The sequence below is a fragment of the Xyrauchen texanus genome, chromosome 27 (assembly GCF_025860055.1).
Source record: "Xyrauchen texanus isolate HMW12.3.18 chromosome 27, RBS_HiC_50CHRs, whole genome shotgun sequence".
Classification (NCBI taxonomy): Eukaryota; Metazoa; Chordata; class Actinopteri; order Cypriniformes; family Catostomidae; genus Xyrauchen; species Xyrauchen texanus.
In genome coordinates, this window is record NC_068302.1 from 25,186,190 (window position 1) to 25,212,734 (window position 26,545).

At 39.3% G+C, this 26,545-nt stretch overlaps 1 protein-coding gene across 3 annotated transcripts; it reads right to left on the minus strand.

Annotated features, from left to right (window-relative positions):
* Positions 1-1,872: 1,872 nt before the first annotated feature.
* Positions 1,873-26,545, minus strand: LOC127621261 (zinc finger protein 335-like). Of its 3 annotated transcripts, none has more exons than XM_052094777.1 (28): positions 26,422-26,545; positions 22,852-23,047; positions 22,488-22,758; positions 22,262-22,339; positions 20,869-21,756; positions 20,353-20,499; positions 20,096-20,263; positions 19,649-19,907; positions 19,295-19,472; positions 18,479-18,591; positions 18,250-18,268; positions 17,652-17,768; positions 17,414-17,490; positions 17,055-17,215; positions 16,254-16,471; positions 14,217-14,316; positions 13,979-14,052; positions 11,414-11,697; positions 8,235-8,367; positions 7,930-8,136; positions 7,600-7,742; positions 7,114-7,253; positions 6,808-6,908; positions 5,624-5,710; positions 5,340-5,423; positions 5,082-5,147; positions 3,002-3,107; positions 1,873-2,846 (listed from the first exon to the last, which is right to left on the minus strand). In XM_052094777.1, the coding sequence occupies exons 2-28, from the start codon at positions 23,038-23,040 to the stop codon at positions 2,725-2,727; spliced, it is 4,530 nt and encodes a 1,509-aa protein (XP_051950737.1). In that variant the 5' UTR covers positions 23,041-23,047; positions 26,422-26,545; the 3' UTR covers positions 1,873-2,724. The 3 variants fall into 3 exon arrangements, with proteins under 3 accessions (XP_051950737.1, XP_051950735.1, XP_051950736.1); XM_052094775.1 differs by having other exon boundaries at positions 8,229-8,367; XM_052094776.1 differs by having other exon boundaries at positions 8,229-8,367; positions 22,852-23,077; positions 26,422-26,527.

Here is a 26,545-nt window from a genome sequence, read left to right on the forward strand (position 1 = left end):
CATTCTCATATTCAATGTCAGCGATCCGTTAACCTCCTTATGAGAAGAGAATCACAAAAAACAAACTAATTTATCGATATTACTTAATAAAGTGTATGTTAATCACTTACTTTGTATATCTCCCTGAGTGTCGACATGTTTGTAAGACATCATGCACCTGCATCTCGTCGAAATCGAAGTTGAGAATTTCTGCTTTTACTGGTGACGCTGCAGCATCCTACAGAGCAAAAATGTATGTAAAATGTTTTTCAAACTCAACTTATAGATCAATTTACAGGAAATCCCCAAGAGTTTCAGTTCCCAAAATGTAGAGATACCCAGTCCTTGGTTAACTTATATATTCAAAAGTAATTGTCTAATGAAGATTCCCATTTTTCAAACAAGCAATTCTGTGTAGGATGCAACTAAAAATGTAAATATGAATTGCTAGTAACATTTCAAAACCCAGATGCTAAGGAAATTACTTCAAACCCAAGAACTTACCATAATACAGTGAATCTAAAAGACAGACTATTAACAACAGAACACTATTATGAACTTATTCAATTTATATTTAAGCCAAGACAACATTAAACAGTACAGCTAGAATGTGGGACGTTCTCTGGTAATCACTGCTTAAACATCACAAACATGGGCATCTAAATGCAACGAGGCACCATAAAACAACACCATCAACAAAGACAGTGTGTTCTGTGAGCATAAAATTACATTACATTTGTGAATTTATTAGACACAATCCGCTAATTAAAACTTAAAAATATAATTATAATATAATTTTGGAATAATTTTTGTTGTTATATAATAATACAGCCACAAAATTAGAAATACATAGCAGATGTAAGACTGTTTGTATCTTTATGTTGCCTTATTACCTGATGCTTTAAAAGTATCATATCTTAAGGAACTTGTTACTTTATAAATGCAAAATTTCAATTTAGAAATGGTCTGAAGTCTGAAATCTTCATAGGTGTTCATGACATCTTTGATATCACAACTGTACCTGCCAGCAGCTTGGGTTTCTAAAATTTACAACAAACTCTTGATTTGTATTCTTCCTCGATATATAGGAACAACATATCCTGTGCATCCTTACAGCAAACTTTTTCAAAGATTTTATAAGAGGGGTTAATGTAAAATCTTAAAATCATTTCTGATGATATATGCATATTGATTTGTCCTTCTGTTGGATTCATCCCTGAAAGAGAGTTAAGACATGAATTCATTTTCAGTCTTAAATCAGTATGATTGACATCTCACTTTTAACTATTAGTTGACATTAAGGCAATGTAGAAGCCTATTCTGATTGTATTATTATTATGAGAAATGTAAAATTATTTAATTGTGAATAATTTAAATACAATTAAATAGGAAACAACAGAAGTGTTTGGTTTTGTTAAAATGGGTTACAATTTACATTTCAGAGTTTGCATCTAATAAGGATTTTTCCCAATCCTTGCCATTCAATCTAATGTCAGATTTAACTTCATATTCCTCTTTGCATATATAGAAAAATATCCAAAGAAACAAGAACCATTCTCATAGTTCTTCAAGATGACAATTAGAAAGAAAAGTAGCTTCATCTTAAAATGCATAGTTCACATTTAAAATTATTTGAGTCTTCTCGTGCCAAATTGAGAAACCAAACATGAGTCCATAATGAACAACACATAAGATGGAAGTGAGGTCACATTTTGTTTGTTGGCATTCAAAAACTTTTCCTCACATTTGTTGTTGGAGCCTCTCACTTTCTAGCAAATAACAGAATTATCTGAACATAGAAATCAATTTTACAACTTTTGAGTTCATCAGTTCTCAACAAACACAACAGTATCAATAATAATTTAGCAACACTTTATTTTACAGTGTCTGTGCTACACGTTATATTTTTTAAATAAAATATACTATTGTATAAATAAATTTCCAATATTTTAGATGTGTGTAATTATGTTTTAGTTTTGTTTTATAACTTAGAGTCATTCTCAATCTTTAATCAACAAACCTCAGTATCTAAAATGTGCAACAGATCTGTTCCTTTGTACTGTACATCATAATATCTTTGATATTGAACTGAACTTCAAAAAAGCGTCATGTTTTCACAATGTAAAGGTTCACAGAAAGATGACATGATTTATTTGGTATGCAAGTTAATTTCTGTAGCTATATTTATAGACTGAAAGCAAAAATCTCTTTAAAAATGAAGCTAAAGATGAAACAGTATGCTTCACATAAAATGAAAATAATAATAAACCCTCTGTTATAAGCACTTTAGCTACAACTAGGAACCATATGACAAAAAGAAGCATCAATTGTTCAATATACATTTACACAATTCTGTCGCAGTCAGAAGAACAGTAGCAGTTAAATTAGCATCCATCATAGTACATCAAAGTAACAGAATTTAATACAGAATACTTTATACAGGTTTTTTTTTAAATTATCTTTACAAGGAAAAACACTGTAGGCACGCAGAGATCAATTGCTTTAAATGATATTTACTGTAAATATGAAGACATGATTTGTATAATTTGCAGCGTGCATCTAACAGTACATTCACCCTCTTACTGGACAATTCTAGCGGAAGAAAATTTTAGTCTGTGGAACATCTCAGTCCCCTAAAGTGGATGATCATCAGAGTCTGTGATATCCACTGAAGTAATCTGGAGCCAAAATGAGCCGCAAATGTTCTGTGTGTTGGTGTTCAAAATCAGAGCATGTATTTATTTTCTACTCCTCAGTAAATGTAATGACATCATACTGGATGCCCTGTTGCTGCAGCTGTTCCAGTTGTTCTGGTGTGGCCTCTGTGTAAACCGTCTGAGTCTGAGCCATGGCTGAATCTGCAACAGCTACACACAAACATAATCATAATTTGCATCACTTCTGATCTACAAGTGTTTGTTGCTTTCATCCATCAATAATTTTTCTAACATTACTTGGCACTGTGGGGTGATAAAACTTGTCCAGGTAAAGTATTAAAAGTAGAGTAGGTGAAAGATCATACCATTGACAACGGAATGGGCAGCAGCCTCCAGGTCCTCAGGGGTGACAACCTGTTGCTCAGCAGTGATGGGAACATACTGGATCTGTCCATCCTGAGACAGAGCAATCTGAAAAAACACAGAAGACAATTAAACATAAACAACATCAAGTTTCAAGCAACAGATCAAGCATCATTTTGAAGAGAAGGCAGTAAATTATTTGTTACTATGTATCAGCATTACAAGGCTTTTTGATTTATTGCAGTATGAGATCTATGCTTTCTCCACCAAAGGTGTCAGTAGAGGGGTCAGTTGTGTTTTACCATTGTCTCCCAAAGAATTAAACATGGGTAAAAACAAAACTATTGTAATGTTCCAAAACCCATTAAGCTGCCTGCAGAGGCAACATTGTCAAGCATTATAGGCCTGAAGAAATCCAACTTTTAATTAGAGCTGTCAGAATGAACATGTTAACGTGTTTTTTTGTTGTTTTTGTAAGGAAAGAAATAGTCTTGGTTACTGTCATAACCTCTGATCCCTGATGGATGGAACGAGAAGTTGTGTCAATGTAGTGACACTAGGGGTTGCTCTAGGGAGCCCCAAACACCTCTGATCTTTGAGAAAATGCCAATGAGAATTGGCGAGTGGAATTTGCATGCCACTATCCCGGACATACGGGTATAAAAGGAGCTGGCTCGCAACCACTCGTTCAGGTTGTGCTGAAGAGCCGAGACAGGGTCCCGGATATCCCAGCATGTAGTAAAGCGTTGTGGCAAGAGGGACATAACTTCACGGAGGTTACAACAGTAAACAAGCCATTCCCATTCTGTCACTCACTCGACGTTGTGTTGATGTAGTGCCTAGCTTGGAGGCGTCTGTCGTAATCACGACACGCCTGGACGCTTGCTGTAAGGGAACCCCTGCCTGTAAAAATGCAAGGTCTGTACAAGGGCCGAAGAAGTGGTGGCAAATCAGCGTGATGAGTCTAACTGCTTCCTGAGAAAAGAGATTGTGGCAGGGCGGAGGGCGTTGCAGGGCCATGATTCCGCAAACCCGGCCCCTAATCAGGATAATAAAGCCTCAGAGAGGGATAAAGGCCGACTGGAAGCTGCAGTGCGACAGAGATATTTAAGGACAACTGTCCGACACCTTTGTGCGTTTGTCTTTTTGTTAAGTTCATAATTAAAATATTATTTATATTCTCAAGCAGTTTCTCGCCTCCTCCTATTCCATTAATCCCTTTACAGAGATACTCTGAACTGGGGAGAGCTTGCTCTTTTCCCATTTGACCCAAAGCCCTAAACGGCTGAGGTGCCTGAGCACCAGGTCCCTGTGCACACACAACAGGTCTCGAGAGTGAGCTAGAATCAGACAGTCGTCGAGGTAGAGGATGTGAATGCCCACATCCCTAGTGGGGCAAGGGCTGCCTCCGTGACTTTCGTGAAGACGCGAGGTGACAGGGACAAGCCGAAGGGGAGGACCTTGTACTGATACGCCCGGTTGAAAGCAATCACAGAACCGAGACGTGGAAGTACGCATCCTTCAGGTCCACCGCCGTGAACCAATCTTCATGCCAGATGCACGCTAAAATGCATTTCTGCATCAGCATCTGGAAAGGGAGTCGGTGCAAGGCCCAGTTCAGAACTCGCAGGTCCAATATTGGCCGCAAACTACAGCCTTTCTTCGGTACGATGAAATAAGGGCTGTAAACATTTAATTTCAATAAAAAAAAATTCTCTCATCAATGCTTGATTTGGATTATATTTGCTTATTGCGCTCACTTGCGCCCTCTTGTGGGTTTAGTAGACAATACAGTACTTTTTTCCTCTAAAATAATGTCTTTTGAATTAGAATATTACTATTATTCAAGAAAGAAAGTCGAATTGAGTTTTTCAGCCATTTTGACAGCCCTACAGTAGTGTGTTCCAAATGGGTCACTTATGAGGTTCCATGAAGGTTGGGATGCTGCCTTTGAAAGCTAGGTTTTGGAAGAGAGCTTACATGTGCTCATCTGAATTGAAAGTGTTCACAGACATTTATGCTTTTAAGCTATTTTGCAATGTAAAAATCATCAGTGTGTTTGTGTTCTGCTGTGAGCTCAACCTGCTGCTCCTGCATAAATGTCCCATCATGCTCGTACTGAATGTGAGCAATCTGTCCATCCTCCATCTGAAAATCACAATCAGATATTTTTTGTCTTTTATTTAATGTCGTACAGACCACAAAGTGCCTTTTAAGCTGCTGCAACAGACCAATTGAGCCTGTTCCAAACTTTCAAAAGGGCCTTTCTTTAAAAACGTATCTTTTATGATTCCGGACCCTTGGGTTAGGGATGCTCTTTAGTAAAGAGCACATCCTTACCTGAATGTGGTTTCCATCAGATACCACCACATATTCCCGTGGGATTAAGTGCTGAACTCCATCCTGGGAGATGATATACTGGACCTGAAAGAAATAGAAAGGGATGAATACCATCAGAATGTGATTTGCATTGATTACGAGTGCATCAGGATCTCATTGAACCTATTTAGTTGCATTGTATGATACTGCCCTTACAACATAAATGTGACATGGTCACTTCTGACGTAGCAGCTAAGAGTCATGCAAACTTAAAAAGAATAAAAAATATGTTGGAGAATGAGTACCTCAGTGACCTGATTGTCTCCAGTCATTAAGTGCTGCACTGTCTGTCCATCAACTGTTGTGATCTGCTGAATATATGTTGCCTCCTCCTGAGAAATTAAGCATTTTTATTCAAAATAAGTTCACTCAAAAATTAAAATTCTCTCATAATTTACTCAGACTCATGCCATCCCAAATGTGTATGACTTTCTTTCTTCTACTTAACATAAATTAAGATTTTTAGAAAAATATCTCACCTCTGTAGGTCCATACAATGTGAGAAAATGGTGGCCAGAAATTTGAAGGTCCAAAAAACATTTAAAGTCAGAATAAAAATAATCCATATGACTCCAGTGGTTTAATCCATTTCTTCAGAAGTGATATGATAGTTGTGGGTGAGAAACAGATCAATATTTAAGTACAATTTTCACTATCCAGCTCGATTTTCACATTCTTCTTTTGTTTTTGGCGATTCACATTCTTTGGGCAGGAGAGGAGAATATTTTTTTAAAAAAGGACTTAAATATTGATTGTTTCACACCCACAGCTACTGTATCATATCCCTTCTGAAGATATGGATTTAACCACTGGAGTAGTGTGGATTATTTTATGTTGCCATTGTAAGCTTTTTGGACTTTCAAATTCTGGCCACCATTCACTTGCATTGTATGGACCTACAGTTTGTGTTCTGCAGAAGAAAGAAAGTCATGCACATCTGGGATGACATGAGTGTGAGCAAATTATGAGAATTTTCATTTTAAATGAAAACTATCCCTTTAATTCAGTCAAACCTTAATTTACCTTAAACCTGGTAAAAGAGAATAATCAAAGCCTTCAGTATGTTACATATGAAGTACATGCATGTTTGCAAAGCTTGTAGACATTTTACCAGTGACCAATTTGTTTGTGTTCTTAAAAGCTTGGACTTTCGCCATGGTCTTTGATGTCAAAACTCAGAAAAGTTGATAATGAAGAGATTGGAACAGTGCACATTCTTGTGGTGCCATAATCCAATACATTTTTTCAGTACTTTGATTTGGCTCCAGAGTATTTAATTCACATGAAATTTACAGCTTGTGTGATTGTCTTAAAAAAAATTGTGCCCATGAGCAAAGATGGCAATTCAAATCGTGTACTTCCGGGTGATTCTGTGCCAAATGAAGAACTGCCATTGAGAAAAATGGGAATGCTAACAGATGTGCTGTACCTGGTCTGAAAGAGTCTGATCCTGGGTCACAATGATGTGCTCCTGACACAAAGCCTGCTGCAACCTCTCTGGACTGATTACCGCTTGACCTGCCTGCAGATCTGGAATGCGCACACACACACACACACAGAACAAAGCCAAAAGAGTTACTCAGCCATTAGGCATCATTATTATATCATAAGTTTAGCAGGACATGTCTTCATGTAATCATTTGTGAGGGAGAGAATAATTCTGTGAGGAATTTCAATTATATCTGAATAATACCACAAAGTCTCTTCATAAGGAAAGCTGTAAGACAGCACTTACTCTGCAGTGTGGCCAAAGCCTCTTCATCACTGTTAACAATGATGGTCTGCTGAGAGGGAACAGAGCGGGCTTTACGGGGCAAGGGATCCTGAGTATGAAGCCTCTCCATGTGGAACTTTAGATGGCCTTTACGGTTAAACCTAAAAGAGTAACAGAAACCACTAAGAAACTGTCGAGGTGCGAGTATATGTGTGGTTTTTTATCCCAATGTGTGATCAACTCTCACAAAAGTCATAGACAAGTACAAATTCTCTGATAATAACTGCCAACAACATGCTCTCTGACCAACACATTCATATTTTCCAAAATGTATATAAAAAGGAAAAAGATGCATGTTATATTAGATTGTTGATAGAGAAATACCAAATAGAATAGATAAAAGTTGTCATATAGAGCAGTATAATATAATATGAATACAATATAGAAAAAGTCAAATAAAGCAAAAAAGTCAAAATTTCATAATTTCGAATGAATGGGTCTCCTCACCTTTGTCCGCAGACCTGGCAAGCGAAAGGCTTCTCGTTGGTGTGTGTCATCATGTGGCGTCGCAGGTCTTTCTTGTTTTTGGACGCAAAACTGCAGCTGGTGCATTTATGAGGCCGCAAATACGCGTGCATGGACATGTGAGACTGGGATTACAAAAAGTTTAATTAAAGAATGTAATTTGGACAGGTCAGCATGATTGTTTGTCAGATTTTGAAAAAAAAAAAATCACTCGAATACAACAATAAATAATAACAGAAATAAAATTTGAAAACAAAACCAAAAAAAAAACCTAGACATTGATTTAAAACTCAAATCTCAAGACCCTCATACCTTGACCTCTGGCCATGAAGGTGCTGTGAAGTCACAGTCTGGGCATTTAAACGTTTTGGGGTCTATGTGCGCCCTCTTGTGGTTTTCCATGTCTGAGCGGCCATGAAAAGCTTCCATGCAGATCCGGCAGGAGAAGCGTTTGTTGTTGAACTGTTGAGAAGAGGGTGATGGACACAGGGAAGGGGATCCTGGAGCTTCACTGCTCAGCTGCAGGATAAGAATTTCATCAATTGTGCTTTCCATTGGGAAAGAACACAACATTGAATATTCTTTGTGTAAAGTTAAAAACCCAATCTCACTTCTACCTGCTGCAGGACTCCATCCGTGAGGCCTGAACTCAGGTAAAACTTCTCTTTACTCTCTTTCAGAGGTGTAGAGATTGACGAGGGTTCGGTGCTCACTTCCATCACCTGAGGCTCTGCTGAGGGCTCCTCTAAACTATTGACACACACACACAATCTTGTTTTTATATCATTGTGGTGACTATCCATAGACTTCCATGCAATTTATGGATTTTATACAGATCTAATGATAATTTCTATCCCCTAAACCTAACCCTCACAGAAACCTTTTAAAAAAAAAAAAAATACAAAATTTAGAATATTTAATAAGCCATTTCGCGTGTGTGTACCATTGGCTGTCAAGTCAAGTCAAGTCAAGTGGTTTTTATTGTCGTTTCAACCATATACCGTTAGTACAGTACACAGCAAAACGAGACAACGTTCCTCCAGGACCATGGTGCTACATAAAAACAACAAAGGACCAACACAGGACCACATGAGACAACACAACAAAATAAAATACCTATATAAAAAACCTATATATATATACCTATATAAAGTGCACGTGCAAACATGTGCCAAAAGTACGGGACAGTACAACAAATTTCTGACAATGAACAGGACAATAGACAGTGCAGAGCCGACCAGTACTCAGTAGTGCAAAAAGATGACAGTTTCTAAAAATGTAAACATAACATACTATGAGATAGTGTTCTATGCACATAGCAGTTATTGAGGTAGCAGACAGTTATAAAGTGACAGTAATTAAAGTGCAACTCAGGACACGTGTGTGTCAAACCAGTCTCTGAGTATTGAGGAGTCTGATGGCTTGGGGAAGAAGCTGTTACACAGTCTGGCCGTGAGGGCCCGAATGCTTCGGTACCTCTTGCCAGACGGGAGGAGGGTAAAGCGTTTGTGTGAGGGGTGTGTGGGGTCAGTCCACAATGCTGGTTGCTTTATGGATACAGTGTTTTTTGTAAATGTTTTTGATGGAGGGAAGAGAGACCCCAATGATCTTCTCAGCTGTCCTCACTATCCTCTGCAGGGCTTTGCGGTCCGAAACGGTGCAAGTCCCAAACCAGGCAGTGATGCAGCTGCTCAGGATGCTCTCAATAGTCCCTCTATAGAATGTAGTGAGGATGGGGGTTGGGAGATGTGCTTTCCTCAGCCTTCGAAGAAAGTAGAGACGCTGCTGGGCTTTCTTGGTGATAGAGCTGGTGTTGAGGGACCAGGTGAGGTTCTCCGCCAAGTGAACACCAAGGAATTTGGTGCTTTTGACGATCTCCACAGAGGAGCCGTCGATGTTCAGCGGAGTGTGTTCACCTTGTGCTCTCCTAAAGTCAACAACCATCTCTTTTGTTTTGTCGACATTCAGGGACAGGTTGTTGGCTCTACACCAGTTCGATCAGCCGCTGCACCTCCTCTCTGTATGCTGACTCGTCGTTCTTGCTGATGAGACCCACCACGGTCGTGTCATCGGCGAACTTGATGATGTGATTCGAGCTGTGCATTGCTGCACAGTCGTGAGTCAGCAGAGTGAACAGCAGTGGACTGAGCACACAGCCCGGGGGCCCCAGTGCTCAGTGTGGTGGTGGTGGAGATGCTGTTCCCGATCCGGACTGACTGAGGTCTCCCAGTCAGGAAGTCCAGGATCCAGTTGCAGAGGGAGGTGTCCAGGCCCAGCAGGTTCAGCTTTCCAATCAGGTGCTGGGGAATGATTGTGTTGAATGCTGAGCTGAAATCTATGAACAGCATTCGAACATATGAGTCCTTATTGTCTAGGTGGGTGAGGGCCAGATGGAGGGTTGTGGTGATGGCATCGTCCGTTGAACGGTTTGAATGATACGCAAACTGCAGTGGGTCTAGTGAGGGGGCAGCTGGGTCTTAATCTGCCTCATGACGAGCGTCTCGAAGCACTTCATGATGATGGGTGTAAGTGCGACGGGACGGTAGTCGTTCAGGCAGGACATTGAAGACTTCTTTGGCATGGGGATGATGGTGGTGGCCTTGAAGCACGTTGGAACGACAGCGCTGCTCAGAGAGATGTTGAAGATGTCGGTAAGAACATCTGCTAGCTGGTCTGCACATCCTCTGAGCACTCTGCCAGGAATGTTGTCTGGTCCAGCAGCCTTCCGTGAGTTGACTCTACGTAGAGTTTTCCTCACATCTGCCGTGGTAAGACAGAGCACCTGGTCGTTGGGAGGAGGGGGGACTTCCTCGCCATCACGTCGTTCTGCACTTCAAACCGAGCGTAGAAGTCGTTCAGCGCATCTGGAAGGGAGGCATCTTTGTCACAGGCAACTGATGTTGTCCTGTAGTTGGTGATGGCCTGGATGCCCTGCCACATGCGCCGCGTGTCACCGCTGTCCTGGAAGTGACTGTTGATTCTCTGGGCGTGTGCGCGCTTTGCCTCTCTGATTGCCCGTGACAGTTTGGCCCTAGCTGTTCTTAGGGCTGTGCCCCACAAGGTAGGTGATCTCAGGTTTTACTATCCTTGTGGGGACATTTGGTCACCACAACGTAGTATAAACATAGTACACACACACACGAATATTAATAATACATTTTGTAAGCCTGTATCAATCAGCATCAATATACCACTGCATAATAAAAATGTACATTGGGACCCACAAGTCTAGTTAAAATGCTTCTATTTTGCATTTTTCTATTTTAATATAACAATTTTTTAAACGATATTATCAGCATAATAATTTGAGTGAAAAGTAACAGAATTTCTGACTTTCTTAGTATTTATTAGGGGCAGATCACACCAAACAAATTTTTGCATCTGTCTGTGCTGTGTTTCAATTGGTGATCTATGTAAAAATGCACTAGATGGACGTCATTGACTGTTGCACCGCATCTCGGCAGGAGCGCCACATTTTTTAAATGCTGTGACAGGTTAACTAGAAATTCAACAGATAAACACATTAAGACACATTCTGTTTTATTAATTGTGTTGCCTCTAGCCTTTTTTGCACAAGAACGCGTTCGGTCTAAACGGCCCCTTAGGATGCCCCCCTTGGCTGTAATGACCGCATGCACTATAGCTGAAATGGACTACACAAGTTTGCACAAAAGCTGGTGATCCATGAACTTACAGCATGAGTAGGAAATCTGATCTCTTTCACAAAGCAGTAAACATGGTAAAATTTGCTTAATTGATTAGTGACATAAAAATACTGCAGAATCTAAAATATCACCTGTGTGTTTCTCCATTGGCAGGAAACTCCTCTGCGGCCTGTTCCACTACACTGAAATCGTCTCCCTCGTATGTATTAATGCCAATCTGTGCCACATCCTGTGACACACCAGTTTCCTCCTCTTGCTCCACAGTTCCTGTAGCCGTCTCAAATGCCTCCTGCACCAGAGTATCTCCATTCTCTGACACATGGAAGGTCACAATCTTTTGAGGTTGACCGCCGGCACCAGCTCCGGCCCACGAACCAGTCTCGAGAGTCTTGCCATCTGTTTTCAGCACCGCCACCTGTGAGGGGACATGACGAACACATTTATGGAGTGATTATTTGCACTAGGTGTAGAGTAAATAGCACCTGTCACACAGCACAGCTATTTGAACTCCAAAAGTCTAGTAGAATCACACAAATTGAAGACAAATTGCACCCCTCAGTGTCGCTGCAGTGTCGTGGGGTGTAACGACAGGGTGTACAGTATGTGCTTTTTTTTTACGAGCGAATGACCTGGGTTTGATTCCACCTTTTGTCCCACTTTTTCCCCATCCTGTTTTCTGTCTCCACTATTAATATTTCATTTAATCCTACTTAAAATTATAAATAAAAATGGTCACGGTGAAGGTCAGGGAGTTGAATGGTTTGATATGGGTAAAATTAACCATGCTTTTACTACAGCAATATTGTAATAACCACAATATTGTAATAATGTTTTTTTTTGCAGAAGCCATAGTTTTAATTCAATTAAACATGGTATTACTTTTGTATTACATTTGTCGTTTGTGATGTTTTATTACAACTGGTAAATGCTGTTTAGTGCAATTATAACAACCTCTATACCAGTGGTCGGCAACCCAAAACGTTGAAATATGGTGTCCAATATGGCTCATATTGGACAAAAAAAAAAATAAAAATCTGTCTGGAGCCGCAAAAAATTAAAAGCCTTATATAACCCTTATAATGAATGCAACACATGCTGTAAGTGTTATATTAGCTTTGTTTGCCACCTAGTATCAAAATGATAAGTAGGCTACAAATACATAATGAGCATTCATGATTAAATGTTTATGTTCCCTGCAGCGCATCCTGGAGAGAATGACGCACCACGTGACTAATCTACTGTACGGTGGTGCTTTAAGTTTCACTTCCATTATAATTTTAATGTTTTATGTTTCCTTGCATTTATGAAATTAAAGAAATACAATAAAGAAATCAGATTTTTGATGTCATTTTTACTTTAGTATTCGAAACAACAACAAAATGTGCAACGTGCATAGGCCACCTGTAATTTCAGACCTCCCCATGGAAATAAAATGCAGTCCTCTTCAATCCTCAATAATACAATAAGCTACAATACAATCCTCTTCTCTTTCCCCCCTTATCTGGGCAACAGACAGTGCAATAAAACAGCAGCCTTTTGAAACGAACTGGAAAAGTCTTTAAAACATGCATAAAACATGCATAATACCCCTATGTGTCATTCCAAATATGCTGACAAAAATAAGAAATCACTTTATAAAAAAGCCACTTTGTTACTAATTATGTGCTAGCTAACCCGTTTAATGTGACTTCTGTTTTCGGACATCACTGGACAGCTTCTCAACATCGGGCATGTAAGATGTAACTTTAATCTTCACGCAGGACTGCAAGCTCTCATCTGTGAGGCGGGTGCGGTATTTGGATTTGATGTAGTTCATGTTTGAGAATATCTGCTCGCACAGGTATGTTGATCCAAAGATGGATAACACTCCAAATGCATATTTCTTCATGTTCCTATAACTGTCAGGAAGAGCATTCCATGTTTCAAACACAAGTTTCTCGATAGTTGGGAGGCTTTCAATTTCTAGCTTTCTCTTTTTTTCCTTGGGATCCATGGCCCATGACACACCCGCCGTTTGTTTGTTTGTTTGTTTGTTTGTTTGTTTGTCACGCCGATCTGACAGAAACGTGTGTCTCAGTATGACGTAAATTCTTCGTTGACAGAAATGTTGAAATTAAATATTTATTACACAAATTTTTACAACGTTGAAAAACTTTAAGAATGTTTGTCATGTTTTTCCTCCTGCAGAAATTCTATTAAAACAATTTTTTTTCCATTTTCATATTTTTGAAAAAGCTCCAGGGAGCCACTAGGGCGGCGCTTAAGAGCCGCATGCGGCTCTAGAGCCGCGGGTTGCCGACCTATGCTCTATACAATTGGACATATTAGAATATTTATTATTATTATCATTTTAATGTGCCTGTCATGTAATGTAGGCCTCCAATGCACCCAATAAACAGATCCAGTCCAATAATATTCAATGGGAATGGCTAAATGTCTTTGTAAATTAAATTTAATTGACTTAAGTTATTTAGAAGCATAACTCAACAACAAAAAAATTATATGATTACAAAAATTCAAATAGGCAAATAAGTGACTATTCAATATCAGAATTGCCCTATAGTTTTTAAGTATCAGCAAAAATGTCCAAATCCGTTGATTCACTTATTGGTACCTTCTTATCCAATCATTGCCATATGAGGTTTTTTTTATCACTTTATTATACATGTAAAAAAGTCTGTGTGTCAGTATAATACCTGAAGTTCTCTTGCGTTACTCATGTTCAGCAGCAGATCTAGGGCATTCTGGGCAGAGAGGTCTGCATTCTGGCCTGTGAGAATGGATACACATCACATTTAGCACTGTGAGCAGAAAATTAATATAATATAAGGTGGAAAGTATAACATTGTGTAGGTGAATTGAAAATTCCAAGCTGCATTTTAAGTGGGTTTCAAAATAAGGACAAGCTTTAGGCAGGAAAACTTTTCAACTGACCTTGCTCATAGATGATGGTAGTATTTCCCAGTGCATCCTGGGATATAGAGGTATTTCCCAGGGACTCCATGGTTTGGAGAGTGATGGGGTCCACTGACACCTTAGAGTATGAAAACGGATTATCTTATTATATTAAAATTTAACAACACAGTCCAAATAGCTTATGTGTACTGTATTTAAGTGAATGTACAGTATATAGAGTGGCAGTTGTAAAGGGATAAAAGGTTGATAATTTGAATATAGACAATAATATAGCACAAAGACACTTTAAGCAAATCATTTTAAGTTTGTTAGGTTTTGAATTATAAAACAATAGATTAATTGTTCACAATTACAAAAAGCCAAATGCTGTGTGTGAATTACAGTACATCCAGAAAGTATTCACAGCACTTCTCTTTTTCCAAATTTTGTTATGATACATACAGCCTTACTCCAAAAATTATTAAATTCATTATTTTCCTCAATTCTACAAACAATACCCCATAATGACAACATGAAAGATGTTTGAAAACTTTGCACATTTATAAAAAACTAATAATAATAATAAAAAAAAAAAAATCGAAAGAAAAATCACATGTACACAGTACACAAGTATTCACAGCCTTTGCTCAATACTTTGTTGAAGCACCTTTGGCACCAATTAGAGCCTCAAGTCTTTTTTGTGTATGATGCTACAAGCTTGGAACACCTATTTTTGGGCAGTTTCTCCCATTCTTCTTTGCAGGACCTCTCAAGTTCCATCAGGTTGGATGGGGAGTGTTGGTGCACAGACAGTTTCAGATCTCTCCAAAGATGTTCAATCAGGTTCAAGTCTGGGCTCTGGCTGGGCCTCTCAAGGCCATTCACAGAGTTGTCCTGTAGTCACTCCTTTGTTATATTGGCAGTGTGCTTAGGGTCATTGTCCTGTTGGAAGATGAACCTTCACCCCAGTCTGAGGTCCAGAGCACTCTGGAGCAGGTTTTCATCAAGGATGTCTCTGTACATTGCTGCATTCATATTTCCCTCGATCCTGACTAGTCTCCCAGTTCCTGCCGCTGAAAAACATCCCCACAGCATGATGCTGAACCACCATGCTTCACGGTAGGGATGGTATTGGCCAGGTGATGAGTGGTGCCTGGTTACCTCCAGACATGACGCTTGACATTCAGGCCAAAAGATTAAATCTTTGTTTCATCAGACCAGAGAATTTTGTTCCTCATGGTCTGAGAGTCCTTCAGGTGCCTTTTGGCAAACTCCAGGTGGGCTGTCATGTGCCTTTTACTGAGGAGTGGCTTCCGTCTGGCCACTCTACCATACAGGCCTGATTGGTGGAGTGCTGCAGAGATGGTTGTTCTTCTGGAAGGTTCTCCTCTCTCCACAGAGAAATGCTGGAGCTCTGTCAGTGTGACCATCGGGTTCTTGGTCACCGCCCTGACTAAGGCCCTTCTCCCCCGATCACTCAGTTTGGCTGGGCGGCCAGCTCTAGGAAGAGTCCTGGTGGTTCTAAACTTCTTCCATTTACTGATGATGGAGGGCACTGTGCTCATTGACATGAAGTCCAAGGAATTGTCTGTAGACCTCGGAGGTCTACAGACAATTCCTTGGACTTCACGGCTTGGTTTGTGCTCTGACATGCACTGTTAACTGTGGGACCTTATATAGACAGATGTGTGTCTTCCCAAATCATGTCCAATCAACTAAATTTACCACAGGTGGACTCCAATCAAGTTGTAGAAACATCTCAAGGATGATCAGTGGAAACAGGATGCACCTGAGCTCAATTTTGAGTGTCATGGCAAAGGATGTGAATACTTATGCACATGTGATTTTTTTTCATTTTTTATTTTTAATCAATTTGCAAACAAAGATTTCAAACAAACTTCTTTCACGTTGTCATTATGGGGTATTGTTTGAAGAATTTTGAGGAAAATAATGAAATTTAATCCATTTTGGAATAAGGCGGTAACATAACAAAATGTGGAAAAAGTGAAGCACTGGGAATACTTTCTGGATGCACTGTAAGTGTTCAAATACTTTTTGGTGCATGTGTATACTCACAATGGTGCCCTGAAGTCCCTGCGTCTCATGCTGCAACCTAAGCTCCTCAATCTGCTGCGAGGTGAAAACAGGTTTCTGGCGGCGACGGATGGGCTCCTCGGGGTGCACCCGATTCCACTCCTCGAAGGCTTCAGGGTGACGACACTGCACATGCAGCCGCAGATTCTTCCTGTGTCGGGTTGTGAAGTGGCACATGTCACAGGAGAAGGGCTTTTCACCTGAACCGGAGGTAAAGATAAACAGACACGGTAGGTCAGGAAAACTTTCTGACCTACACTTTGAAGGATGTAAAATATGTATGTGATTCTACATGCTAAATAAAACTCCCAGTTAAAAGAAATGTTCACATAAAAATGAATTTCTGTCATCATCACCCCACAAACCATCCCAGATGTGTATGACTGTGTCAGTCTCAATAAAGCTCATTTGGTGTTTTAGGAGTGCTGTGTTTTGGAAAGAGAGGGCATGGCTAATCCAATGGCTCAGTTTCTGGAAATTCCAGATTGGCTAAAATCACATAAAGCACCTTTAATATTAACTAGGCTATGATCAGAAAATTTCAAACAATTACTGTTTTGATCAATAATGATTCTTGATGACCAATTCAAGTACTCAAATATTTAAACTCCCAACATCTTATAACATCGGTCCTGGGATAATAAATAATATACAGTCTAAATACTTTGTGACTATTTCATTACATTAAAATGACAAAAGATTTTTTATCAAGCACCAAACCACATACATTGTTATAAGGTGACAAACAAAACAGTGGACTTCTCAATTATAAAGTGAACTCACCAGTGTGTTTTATGGCAATGTGGGACACCAGGAAATCCTCTTTACTCGTGGAATATTTGCAATCTTCACATTTGAAAGGTTTGTCGTTGGTGTGGGACAGCTGATGATTGAGCAGGTTTTTCTTGTCATTGCAGGTAATTTCACAGAACTCACACTTAAACCTGACAAAGGATAAGAGGGAATATCACATCTAGCAACCTGTCCTGGTATTGCCAATTTGTGCAATATATAAACTTATGCCTTGTTAAAAAAACCTTTACAAAGACCATGAACTTAAAGGTGAACTTCACACTGTTCAAGATTGAGTTATTTTTTACGCTCAAACAAACACGTACACTGAAACCTAAGATCTAACTTACAAGCTGTTGCCGCAGTTCTGTATGTGCGTGAGAAGATGCATTTTGAAAGTGTAACGTTTCTTGAAGGATTTCCCACACTGCAAGGTAGATACGTTTAAATTAGAATTAGCATAGCAAAATCCTATTCAACCCATCAAAACTAGCCCATTTGTTTATCCATATACACAAAATTATAATTGTAATGCCTAGCTGCAGCACACTACAACTTTAACCATAATCAGCTGTAGCGTTCTTGTACCTTGTCACACATGTGAGGTTTCTCTGTGCTGTGTGTCTTCATGTGCTGGGTGAGACGTTTCTGCAATGGGTACACGCGGTGACAGATGGGACATGGAAACTCTGACACTTTGGAAACCTGTGAAGGATTGACACAGTACTGCAGTCGCATGAAAAGCAGCCCGTTATTAAATCACTGTCAGTTTAAGTGCTAGTTCTCAAAAAAAAAAAAAAAGATCTGCCATCAAGAACATATCCTCAGGTTTCTCAGAACCCATATGGCTTACTATCTTCTGTGCAAAAGGACACAAAAGGTGATGTTAAGCAGAATGTTAGCCTCAGTCTCCACTCACTTTCATTGTACTGGAAAAAGATGCTATTAAAGCTATTAAAGAGGCTGTCAATCCCTAACATTATGTCTAACAGCTCCTTTTGTGATCCATGGAAGGAAGGCATACAGGTTTAGGGTATGTAGGGTTACATTTTCGGGTTAAACTATCCCTTTATTGTAAACCTAAACTGGTACATCATGTCAATAAGAGAATAAGATGCAGGTAATGTGATTCATTTAAATGTGATTGCTTGCTGAAAGTTTGTTTTTATGACTTCTGGAATCTTACCATATCTGTCTTCCGACTCCTAAAGAGCGAATGGAGAAAAAACAAGCATATTAATACCACTGTTATCAGTTTTTATATCAGGTATGCATCTTTAATTAAAAACAAAACTATTGGAATATGACCGAAAATCAGATGGAATTAATTTGAGTTTTAATAAACAAATCATATAAAAAAATAATATGACAAGTAACTAGCTAAAAGGAGACATTCACAGTGCGTCAGGTCTTACTTGCTTTTGCTGTGGACAGCCGAGTGCCGGATCACGTCTTTTTTATAAACACTGGAGTAATCACACGACTCACACTTATAAGGTTTCATACCTTCATGATTGAACATATGCTCCTATGGGACAAACACACACACACATACAGATCAAAATATTTTAGAAAATAAGCTTTTTAGGATTTTATGATTTAAATATTTATTGAGATTTCAATCAATAAGATCTACAAATTGAAGTATGAATGAAACCTTAAAGGAATAGTTCACCCAAAAATGTTAATTCTCTCATCATTTACTCACCTTCATGGCATCCCAGATGTGTATGACTTTCTTTCTTCTGCAGAACACATATGAAAATTTCTAGAAGAATATCTCAGCTCTGTAGGTCAGTAAAATGCAAGTGAATAGTGACCAGAACCTGTTTTACTATTAACTCTCCTCCATGCCCAGAAGGTGGCAATATGCACAAATAATGCCAATCGCCAAAAACAGAGAAGAATGGGGAAGTGAAAGTGGAAATTTATAGTAAAAAATACTTAAATATGGATCTGTTTCTCATCCCACCTCACATCTCATCCCATTTAGCTTCTGGAGATTTGAAGTTGTAATCCATAACACTTCAATGCATGTGACATTTATGCTGCCTTTATGCGCTTCTTGGACCTTCAAAATTCTGGTCATTCACTTGCATTGTATGGAACAAGCTGAGGAGTTATTTTAAAAATCTTAGTTTCTGTTCTACAGAAGAAAGGAAGTCATACACATCTGGGATAACTAGGTAAACTATTCATTTAATCTGCAGTTTAAGGTCTCTGATTCTTACCTTGAGTGAGGACCAGCGTTTACAACGGTAGCTACACTGCTGACACTTGAAGCGCTCGGGATCATTTCCTTCATGAGAATCCACATGGAATCGGAGATCCTCTTGCGATAGAAAGCGGGAGCCACAGATCCAGCAATTATAAGGCCTCAGTAGAGGCTTCAGGGATCGGTAGTACTTACTTAAATATAAAAGAAAATAAGACTTTGATAATCCTGAGCATGTGGCTACATCTTTGAAATTAAGGTAATTTAAGGTTTTGTTCAATTTAAAGATTCACTTCAATTTCTATGCCCAACTGACAAATCAAATTCTAAATTAAGATGATCAACATCTGGTACAGCCATCATCACTTACTTGCGATTCATGTACTTTTTGTACTTTTTTTGAAGGAAGCGTTTGGAAGGCCGTCCTCGTTTCCTTGGCAAAAACTCAATGTCATCAGGGCCCGTGTTTGATGAGGGATCTTTGTTCTCTGAATCTGATTGGCTTACGCCTGGCTCCACTGCACTCCCGTTGGATAACGAGGAAGTTCCATTCTCTAATCCAGAGGAGCTTGCCTCTTCAGGAGCTTGTGGGTCACCTGCATCATTCGTCTGAGTGACTGCTGGTGGTTCTGTTTCATACATAGATGAAAATAAGTCACAGTTATCTCAAAGATTTATAACAGTTATAGTACACTTCCTTGGAAATTTAGATTTTTGCTAATTACACAAATGAACAGCTCTTTTAATATAGAGAGATTTTATTGTAATTCTGTAACTAGGGAAACAAAATAAATATCCAGTTTTTTTTAACACTGACCTGAGGAACTTTGGGAGAAAACAAATTTACGTGGTGGGCCCACCATTCTTCTGGGCCGTTTCCTCAAGGTAGTGGAAGATGAGGAAGAACATGGAGGAGGAGGAGTGCTTTGACTTGCAGCTGGTTTTGGCCTGGCCTCTTCATCAGCTGGCTTATAATCACTGTCACCTAAAAGTTAAATAAAAATGCATGTATTTAAAAAACAATATGCAAAAAACAGGATTTCTGAAAATGCTAACTGAATTGACCCCTCTGACCTTCTGGATCATCAATGGCACCTGCATCAATGATGTCATCCTCTTCTTCTTCAGTTGGCTCTTCCTTTTTGACCACAGCAACGGGTCGTTCTTTAGCTTCAGATTTTCTTGGACGACCCCTTCCACGTTTCTTTGGGGGCGGAGCACCTGTGTGTGAAACAGCACATTCTAAATCAAAAAGAAAATGGAGAGTTAACCCAAAAGAAAAATTCTATCATAATTACAGCACCTCGTGTCTTTCAATCTTGCTTGGAACACTAAAAAAGATGTTAGCCAAAATGTTAGTCTCCATCTATACCATTCTCTTTCACTGTATCTTTTTTTCCATACATAAAAGTGAATGGTGACAGAGGCTAACATTCTGTATTACATCTCTTTTCGTGTTCCATGGAAGAAAAAAAAAGTAATATGGGTTTAGAAAAACATGAGGGTGTGAAAATTATGACAGAATTCACCTTTTCGGTTGAAAAAAACAATATATCCCAGATGCAAATATTGTCACCTCCTACTGTTTACCTGCTGGTTTAAAATGTCTGGCCCTCATGTGGTTGAGGAGCGTATCCTTGGAGACACTTTTATATGGGCACATCTTACACTTAAACTGTTGAACAATCACCACCTCCATCATTTCCTCCAGCTCAGCCATGTCTGGGGTTCTATGTCCTGGCTCAGCCACCACCCCAGATTCCACCACCTCAGGATCTGGGTGGGTAGAATAGGTCCCGCTGCTACTTATGTATGATCCAGGCAAGCTGTCACTGCAGTCCATTTGATCAGCGAGCTGGGAGCCCACTGTGTCGGCCAATGAGTGGCGTACATCACCCTCGTCTGCATACAGTACATCCTGCGGCACGTACGAGTGCTGGGGCTCCTCTGCCACACTCCCTTCCTGCTCTGAGGCCGAGACGTGCTCCCTGTCATCCATACTACTGTCGATATAACGGGAATGCTGCGACTGCTCCATTCTTTCTGCACTGCACTCCAAGTACCCATCACTGCATTCCACAATGTAGCGTGAGGAACTTCTCTGAGGGCTAGAGTTCGTACCACTGCACTCTGCCACGCTGTAGTCCGTGACCCCAGAATGACGTGGGGTTTGGTCTGGTTCTTCTCCTGAGCACTCAATGCATCGAGCCTCTCTGTTCTGGTCTGGGTCATCTCCTCCACTGCACTCAATGTACTGGGAGTGCTGGGGCTGGTCTGGGTGGCTGCTGCTGCTGCTGCTGCCATCTTCATGTCCACGGTAACCAGAGTGTCCAGGCTGGTCGGGTTCCACACTGCCCTGCGGGTTTTCTGATAGGTCTGCTTGATCCAGGCATGTGGAGGTGGGTCCATCAGCAAGGGCTTCAATGGCAATGCGGCTCGACAGTGCAGAGGAAGACATATGAGCACCCATTGGAGCTCCTGCACACAGTTAGCACAGAAAAAGGCTTACTGAAAACCCCAAAACAAATACAATCTTCGTGTGTCTCTTTTCTTTTAATTAAAGGAGAAAAGTTAAGTTTACCAATAAAAGAAAAGTTATCTGCTGATGTCATTTGAAACCTGTATAATTTGTCTTGTCTTGTTATTTAGCAGAATGTCAAGGCTGCTTTTATCCACACATTGAAAGCAAATAGGTATTGGGACTGTCAAGCTACAAAACGTAACAAAAAGTAGAAGATGTGGAATACAGTGCACAAGTCATATTGACTATTTTATATGGCACTTTATTTTTCATTGTTGTATTGAAAAGAGAAGGATGAACATTCTTCAAAATATACATTTGTGTTCTACAGAAGACATACAAGCTATATTTGTTTCAACCAACATGATGTGAGGTAGATGATGACAGAATTAAAATTTTTGGGTTAACTATCCCTTAAATTTAAGACTTCAATTTAACTTTGAAAGTTTGAAGAATTCTCACCATCATCAGGTCCTTGAAGTATCAGATACTGCGTGGTCTCTGCACTGCCATCCTCGGCACTTGTAACAGCAATACATCCTGTAAAATGCCCATAAATATTAATAATGTACCCAGCATTGTATACAGAATAAACATAACAACAATGACAGCTTCCTTGGATGTAATAAAAAAATGCAAAGTAAATCACTTATTAATAAAAACGTATTACTACAAGGAGTTTTCCTACCATTCATAATGTCGGGTCCAATTGTGGATTCGATGATCTTGTCTATAGCCGAGCCAAGATCCGAGGAGGTGGAAGCAGTTGAATCAGAAACCATCATCCCTCCTTCAGAGACAGCACTGGAATGCACCATGACCTGGACAGACTCCGACACCAGGACTGATTGTGTCACCGTGGAGACACTGGACACACTGGTTGACTGGGCAACAGAGGAAGAGTCTGGGAGATGAACTCTTCTCACATCTGTACTTGAGCTTGTCTCTGGAATAAAAACCTACAACACACCAGATACAATAACCTTGGTATGAAATCTAGATCTACACATTAGCATATGGAGCTACACAGATGTGTATATTGTCTGTCTTACCACAAGTCCCTCAGAGCTCTGTCCTACTTGACAATCTGATTCTGGGGCCGGGGCAGGAGCCACCGCATCGCTGCTATCAGCAGACATGGCCTCTGATGACTCCATGCCCATGCCACTTTCTGATGGCTCCTCCATCCCAGAATGTCCCACATCACTGCTGCTCTCCACCTCCATCTCCTCGGAGTCCATCTCTGTTCTGTGAGAAAGTGTGTGCGACTCAATACAGCTAAATGGACAGGGTGCAAGTTAATTGCTTATCTTCTGACTGAAATAACATCAGAACAGAGCTCATTGTGAAGGGGACAATCTTGTATACGAACGGATTTCTAAAGTTTTCTCATTACTAAACTTTGAAAAAGTTTGATAATCTACATGTTACATTTTGACACACTGGAGGCTGGGGGTGGGAGAGAATGTCATATATGGCTTAAGTTATATCAGTCAAAAGTTTAAGGAAAAGTTTATTTGCATAACTGATGTGTTGCCTAACAATATCTTTGGGTCACTGACACTTAGATCATCACTTTTCTTATATGATAAAATGTTTAATTCTTTTAAAAATCTTGTTTAAAACGTGTCAAGTTCATAGAAATGGAATCTTTGTGCCCAATTTGGTTTTTAGAAAATAAAAAGTATAGGATTTTCTGCAACAAATTAAAATAAGTATTTTATGACATTAAAACTGTCACATGGTGTAACATCATATAAAATTAATTCGAGTACTATCCTTGCAAAAGTACTTTTTACTTTCACTTTCACATTCTTCTTCTTCCTTTGTTTTTGCAGATTCTCATTCTTCATGCATATCACTACCTTCTGGGCAGGGAGGACATTTTTTTTAAAAAGGACTTATATATTGATCTGTTTCTGAAGATATGGATTTACCCACTGAAGTCTTATGGATTACTTTTATGTGCTTTTCGGACCTTCAAAGTTCTGGCCACAATTCACATGAATTTGTGAAATTTTTAATTATTTGATATTTTATTTGAAAAATAAATAAATAAAACTCAGTTTTCTCAGGGTTGCACCACATGACCTGGTGTGGTTTTCATAGCAAGGACAAAATATCAATTTGCAACTTTACACAGTTATTAGGGTCTAAAGGGGTCCTCTTTATTTTTTGTAAACAACAAAATGGTTCTTACATGTTAGTTACACCCACTGATCTATATATATAACTGGATAGCTCATGACGTCACAACAGTGAAGCTACTGCTGGCAGTTTAGAATTCTATGAGCTATCCAGTTATATATATAGATCAGTGGTTACACCACATGATTTGGTGGACTTTTTTTTTTTCTTTTTCAAATATTAATCATATTTTGAAACAACTGATTCACTGCTTATTTATAAAAGGAATATTAATAAAATTTTATTTTGTACCACTCGTGCCAATATTTCTGTTCTCAATAATATCAGCTTTTAATGAGACATTTTACTGTCTCTGGGAAGTTAAACCACATTATATATTTTTTTCTTCTGATTAACAGTTTTTATTGATTCAGGCACATGAATCAGAAAAGAAAACATATATGCACAGAATCAACTTTTAACCCTGATCATTACCTTTCCCCCAACCAATCCCTAACCCCACCCTCAACGAATATCCCTGTGGTCCAACTTGAGAATACAAAACAAATAAAAATGATATATATATATATATATATATATATATATATATATATATATATATAAAATCACACATATTTAAAACTACACATCTTTCTCCACTTCCCCTCCCCAAGAGCCTTCCAAAAATGCCAAATAGCTATCCCATTTTTTATTAAATAACTCCAAGTTTCCCTGCCTTCTATAAGACATTTCTTTGAATGCCACCACCCTGCCCATCTCTATGCACCACTCCTGAAATGAGGGCGCTCCAGCCGACTTCCATTCACTAAGAATCATAACACTGATTATTACTGTTATGATAAGGATTATTATTTCTGTTATGATAAGGATCATAACGCCTGTGGTTCATAACACTGCCTAGGACACAATTTTTTATGTATTTATCCCCTATATTAATGACCACCCGATCGCCTAAAATACAGAGTCTGGGGCAAAATGAAATTTGAGTGTCCAATACGTCACAAATACATTTTTAGATCTTAACACACCACCAAAAAACATGACTTGTGTCCCTATCTTCTGATTGGCATCTCAAGAAGGTAGGTGTGTCTTTAAGACCAAGCCTATACAATCTAGAGGGGGTCCAATAAAATCAACTACATGACATTTTTAACTTTAAAAAGGTGCACTCAGTAACTTTTGTCTTTGTGTCATCTTGGAATTAAACTGACACCTAGCGGCTTGGATGCAGCATCATTTAAAATCAAAAGTTTTCAGTTTCAGATGCCATTGTAGAGATGTTGCATTCAGTCAGCCATGATTACTTTAATCCATCAGTGGAAGTATCAAATAACAGGACTGTTACTGAGATTAAGCAAGTAGCATATGGCTGATCATGTGATTCTGTCATGGCAGCCCCCATGTGTGGACCCTCTCCATGTAGAGTAAAACAGCTTTGATAAGGTTACTGATATGACTGGAGTTTTAATGTGAGTGGTCACGATTTCCTACATACATTGCAAAATTACAATTCTTGTCTTTAAGAGTTAACCTTTTTTTTTTTTTTATGAGGAAAACATAGGGTGTAACATTACGATCCAGAGAAAATACAAAAAACATTTTGATTCCTTAAACTGAAAACATCATAGAAAAGGGGTACTCAAGTAATGGTTTTATGTGAATTGCATTTTGTTTTTAAATCATCAATCAGCTAAAAGTTTGCGTCATGACTCCTTTAAGACACAGTGGCAAAACATACCGCCTAGTTTTGTATCGGTTTTCGAGTATTTCAAAAAACATTCCCCACTGAAAATAAAAACTTGGTGACAATCCCATTTAATTTATTTGCAATTTATGTAGACTACACGCAGAACAATATACAGTAAGCTGTCTTGTGCTGGCACATTCTTGGTCACTATAAGCACTCACTCCACTTAATAAATTACCACCACCACAACAACTATCAGACAGCAATGTGGACTTTGCATTAAATGCACTTCATAACGCAAAAATATCACCTAAACCATCCCAACCCGCCACAACAGCTAATATAGCTTGGATTTGGACATTTCTCTCTCTGCTCAAACTTCTCAAGGACAACTGCTTGTACAAGGCTCGGGTCATTGTCCTACATTAATACCACGAAACGTCCATTATAACCATTTAAATGGGAGAAAATGCAACCACGTTTCATTTTAAAACGCCTAAGCACTCAGAGAACTGAATGGCTCCTGTTCGCGTGCTTCAATCTCTATCTAAATGCGTGTGTATGTGCTGCCCTTTCTTCTGCCTGCTCGGGCAGCGCCATTTTTCCTTCCGCCGCTCTCAGATTATTTTTTCCGCTCAGGCGATATGAAGAACCACTCGGGGACCTCGAGGGCCTACACGGGCAGGGAGCAACCAGCCTGCCCGAATGTTTTCTCTTGCCTACCATGCAACAAAATGTATCTTGAAACAACTTGCCCCCAATATTTAGAGATTAGATATTTTCTTACCGTAGATGGACGACTTTTTGCTCCTCGCGTTCGCGATTGAGGTTAAATAAAATCGATATTTGAAAGCGATTAGTTGCTACTGCTTTCTAGTCGGGCGCCATCAGCGTCTCCTCGCTTCCTGTCC

Bases quoted from the DNA above. Each gene is read 5' to 3' on its own strand.
- LOC127621261 (XM_052094775.1), bottom strand. From the start codon at position 23,040: ATGGACTCCGAGGAGATGGAGGTGGAGAGCAGCAGTGATGTGGGACAT. The intron at 20,500-20,868 runs GTAAACAGTAGG...TTTCACACACAG, and splicing joins CAGACATTTTAAACCAGCAG to GTGCTCCGCCCCCAAAGAAA. The intron at 7,743-7,929 runs GTATGAGGGTCT...TTGTAATCCCAG, and splicing joins CTTCATGGCCAGAGGTCAAG to TCTCACATGTCCATGCACGC.